Genomic DNA, 4,351 nt, shown 5'->3' with positions numbered 1-4,351 from the left:
AAGGGAAAGAATTTAGAACTCAAAGTTTTAAAAACAAATGCTAAAAATTGCTTTTACTTATAACTGGGGAAAATCAAATACTTACTAAAAAAAAGAAAATATAGAAAAAAGTGGACACAGGAACTTAAGGTGCTATTCTAACATGATTTAATGAAAAATTTTTCCAGGAATTAATTTTTAAGTGTGGTAGGTGTTCAACAACAACAAAACTTTACTCCTCTACTTCAAGACAATATATTCTAAGGAGTGATATTATATTTTTTGTGATATGGGGGCTGCATCTTTGAAATGGTATAGGGTGTATGATGATTTCATTGGTTAGGCTTTGACTAAAGAAGGCTTGCACTTCTCTTTTTCATGAAAAACAAGACATAAAATGGCTCTTAAAATTAGCAGCAAAGGGTGATTTGGAAAACTTGGCAAGTAAAACGAGGGAGAATTAGAGAGACTACCGCTTCCCTTAAATGTACTCCATCTCTACTCATTAAACTTCCTACTTCCTATCAAGGCCTAATTCAGATAGTACCTCTACAATAAAGCCTTTCCTCTGATTTCCTACCACCTAATACCATCTCCCAAATATCCTTAGGCAAAAGTGAGTGTCACAAATTTCAGTGTATGTGTATGTGTGTCTATGTATGTATATATAATTTGCAGAAAGAAATCCCTCTTTGGATTTTCTTTATTCTTCATTTTATTAAAATTATTTATATATCTGTCTTTTTTCCATTAGTCAGATAGTCAACAAAAATCTACAAATGGTTTACCATGTGCAAAGCACTATGTTAAGAACTGGAAATACAAAGAAAGACAAAAATTTGATACTTGTTCTGAAAAAATTCATTCTTTTTTTTTTTGCACTGGTTGACTTTATTGCTGGTACACAATACAGGACTCTAGGCTTCCTCCCCCTACTACAGGGGTGCTTTGGAACAAGGATGTGAATGGGACATGGGATCCCTAGTATAGGAACACAGGTTAGGAATGTGGGCTCCCCAGTGGTGGATCTCCTCTTTTTGGCTGGGGATGAAGATCCATGGCTTTCCACTTTACTCCTTGGAGGCCATGTAGACCATGAGGTCTACTACACGGTTGCTATAACCATACTCATTGTCATACCAGGAAATGAGCTTGACAAAATGGTCATTGAGGGCAATACCAGCGCCAGAGTCAAAGGTGGAAGAGTGAGTATTGCTGTTGAAGTCACAGGATACAACCTGGTCCTCTGTGTAGCCCAAGATGCCCTTCAAGGGTCCCTCTGATGCTTGCTTCACCACTTTCTTGATATCATCATATTTGGCAGGTTTCTCCAGGCGGCAGGTCAGATCCACAACAGATACATTGGGAGTAGGAACATGGAAGGCCATGCCTGTGAGCTCCCCATTAAGCTCAGGTATAACCTTACCTACAGCCTTAGCAGCACCAGTGGAAACAGGGATGATGTTTTGGGCAGCACCACGCCCATAAGGCCACAGCTTACCAGAGGGGCCATCTACTGTCTTCTGGGTAGCAATAATGGCATGGACTGTAGTCATGAATCCCATGCCAAAGTTGTCATGAATGACCTTGGTCAAGGGGGCCAAGCAGTTGGTGGTGCAGGAAGCATTACTGACAATCTTAAGGGAATTATCATATTTCTCATGGTTCACTCCCATCATGAACATTGGGGCATCAGCAGAAGGGGCAGAGATGATGACCCTCTTGGCTCCACCCTTCAAGTGAGCCCCAGCCTTTTCTATGGTGGTAAAGACTCCAGTGGACTCTACAACATACTCGGCTCCAGCATCTCCCCATTTAATATTGGTGGGATCCCGTTCCTGGAAGATGGTAATGTCTTTTCCATTGATCACCAGCTTCCCATTCTCAGCCTTGACAGTGCCCTTGAATTTGCCATGAGTGGAATCATATTGAAACATATAAACCATGTAATTGAGGTCAATGAAGGGGTCATTGATGGCCACAACGTCTACTCCACCTGAGGTGAATGCAGCCCTGGTCACCAGGCGCCCAATACGGCCAAATCCATTGACTTTGACCTTCACCATCTTGTTTCAGGGATGCGACTTAAGCAGCAGAACCTGGCACCAAGCTAGGAGAGAAGCCGAAAGCCGAAAAAATTCATTCTTTAGAGTAACTTTCTATTCCCACATACTAGTAAGGAGCCTTGCACATAGAAGACGTTCAAGAATTTTTGATGAATTGGTGAAGATAAAATTGGAAGTGAAAGAAAATGTCAAAGAAACCTAAAAGCATTTAGATTCTACTAAGGTGAATCATAGAGAAAATATAGGCAGTGGATAGGGCAAATTTACATTGACTGGTTCACATAAAATATAGGACTAAACTATTACAAGAAATTAAACTGCTTACTTTAGATCTTCAACTTTTTTTTTAGGTCAGTAGAGCACAATTTAATTATTTATTGAGTTAAGAATCCTGTTTTCTGTCTTCATGGTTTAACATCTGTAAAAATGTTATATAGGGGCATAATTTCATTCCAAGCACCTCTGAATTTTCCTAGCCCAGCCCCCATCCAATTCTTTTGCTTATTGTGTTGTCCTCTAAATGCTGCTGCTATAGAAAACTCTACTGCAGTATATCTATCAGTGACCACGTAGCATTAAAAAAAAAATTCTACAGTTGATCTGTGGGTTTTCCCTTTACTTATGAAAATCGGAAAGCATACAAATCTCTTCCTGGGCAATTTTTCTCTATTTCCTTCCACAGATGCTCCCCAGAAAATCTATCCAACATGATGGAGATCTTTGGATTTTTTTTTCTTTTTAATGCTATCAGTATAGTGCTTATATCGGTCCATTGCTTATCCCTCTACTCTAACTATATGAATAGTCCAATAGCTTTTCCAGTCATACATTTATTTTTTATGTTCATTATGCCACTCTTTTGCATGTAGGCCAACATTGGAAATGCAACCCACTGTTTGCAACTAACTACCTCTGGATAACTATCTGGTTAAACCACAACTTTGATCCCTCAGAGAAAGTGACAGCCCAAGACTTATAACCATGCAACAATGCATTGAGAGAAGTTGTGTATGCTGTTGTTAAAAAGCACTGTTCAATTTACCAAATACAATTCAACCTAGTTCCTTCAAACCAACCATATTTCAATCTAATCTAGCAAATATATGTGTGTATACATATATATGTGTGTTTGTGTGTACATGTGTGTATGCGTGCATACATGTATGGATGTGTGTAAATGTGTATGGACACACATGTAGACAAACATATGTCGGTCTCTATATATATTTGTCTATGTCTGTATATGCATATACATACATCTCCCCACCCCCATTCTTTTGGCATCCAATCCAATATTATTTCATTAGCATTTATTAGTCACTTATTATGTGTAATGCACAAAGCAAACAAAGATGTGGAACACATTCCCCCCATGCTTTCAAGATTTCATTACCCACCACTAGCATGGATCTGCTCAGTTTGTATTTGGCCTTATTCAGCTGTTCTTCTTGACGTGACTCTCCCAAGTGTCATTTCTACCATGTCATGTACAAGAGGGAATGATGTGCTAAAGTCAAATGTCATAGTTCCTCTGTCACTAATGACAAAATCAAATCTTTAAAGAAAGATTTAGAAATCTACTTAATTCATGGAGATTGTTTTGTCCTTCTGACATTATTATGAATGGTCTTGCCAGATATGTTTTAGTTGGACTTGTAAAAAGCATTCTATTGACGTGAATTTCCTACTACAGTTTTTCATCATTACAGGGGGTAATAGTTTTTATAATCTCCCATCACTGTCCTTTGTAATGTTTTATATATGAATCTGAATTCAAAACAATTTTTGTCCTTATTTTTCATCTCTCTATGTTTGGCCAATAGACAAAATATTTGCTGGCATATAGGGTTTCTGGGCATTTTAGCCTACTCATTTAAATGATTGCTTTATATAAGTTAATCTTCAGGAAATTATGATAATCAAGATCAATTCCTTTCCATTTCTCTACCACCTTTTTTTCTTGATTATCAGTGAATCATTTGAAAATGTCATATTTAAAACCATTGCAACTATGCAAAGTATCCTCTTTAGTTTCTCTTCTAAAATATTGTTTATTATAACCTTTGTTCTAGCTAGTCAATGGTCTCTTTACAAATAGCTAACTCTGAAATGATTTCCAAATCAATAACCATTCATTTCCAGACCATTGAGGCTTAACCAAATGTCATTTTTTTGTGTGATGCTACTCCATGATCACCAAATCTAACACCTTTCAAATCTCTTTTAGAAGAAAATATTTATGACATATTGATAGAATATCTATGCATATAGATACAGATATAGAGATAGTGATAAGGAGATATATA

General features: G+C 37.3%; 1 protein-coding gene across 1 annotated transcript; it reads right to left on the bottom strand.

The window, feature by feature from the left end:
- Window positions 1-854: 854 nt before the first annotated feature.
- Window positions 855-2,111, bottom strand: LOC138165699 (glyceraldehyde-3-phosphate dehydrogenase-like). The gene has a single exon (XM_069093957.1). It carries the CDS (start codon window positions 2,043-2,045, stop codon window positions 1,050-1,052), a length of 996 nt encoding a protein of 331 aa, XP_068950058.1. The 5' UTR covers window positions 2,046-2,111; the 3' UTR covers window positions 855-1,049.
- Window positions 2,112-4,351: the final 2,240 nt, after the last annotated feature.

The sequence above is a fragment of the Petaurus breviceps genome, unplaced genomic scaffold, assembly GCF_028583685.1.
Source record: "Petaurus breviceps papuanus isolate PSGF00001 unplaced genomic scaffold, PetGlider_PUasm1.0 214, whole genome shotgun sequence".
NCBI classification, from domain to species: Eukaryota; Metazoa; Chordata; class Mammalia; order Diprotodontia; family Petauridae; genus Petaurus; species Petaurus breviceps.
Note: the sequence above shows the minus strand (reverse complement) of the source record. Positions and strands in the feature narration are given on the sequence as shown.

Coding starts and splice junctions, on each gene's coding strand:
- LOC138165699 (XM_069093957.1), bottom strand. CDS start 2,045: ATGGTGAAGGTCAAAGTCAATGGATTTGGCCGTATTGGGCGCCTGGTG.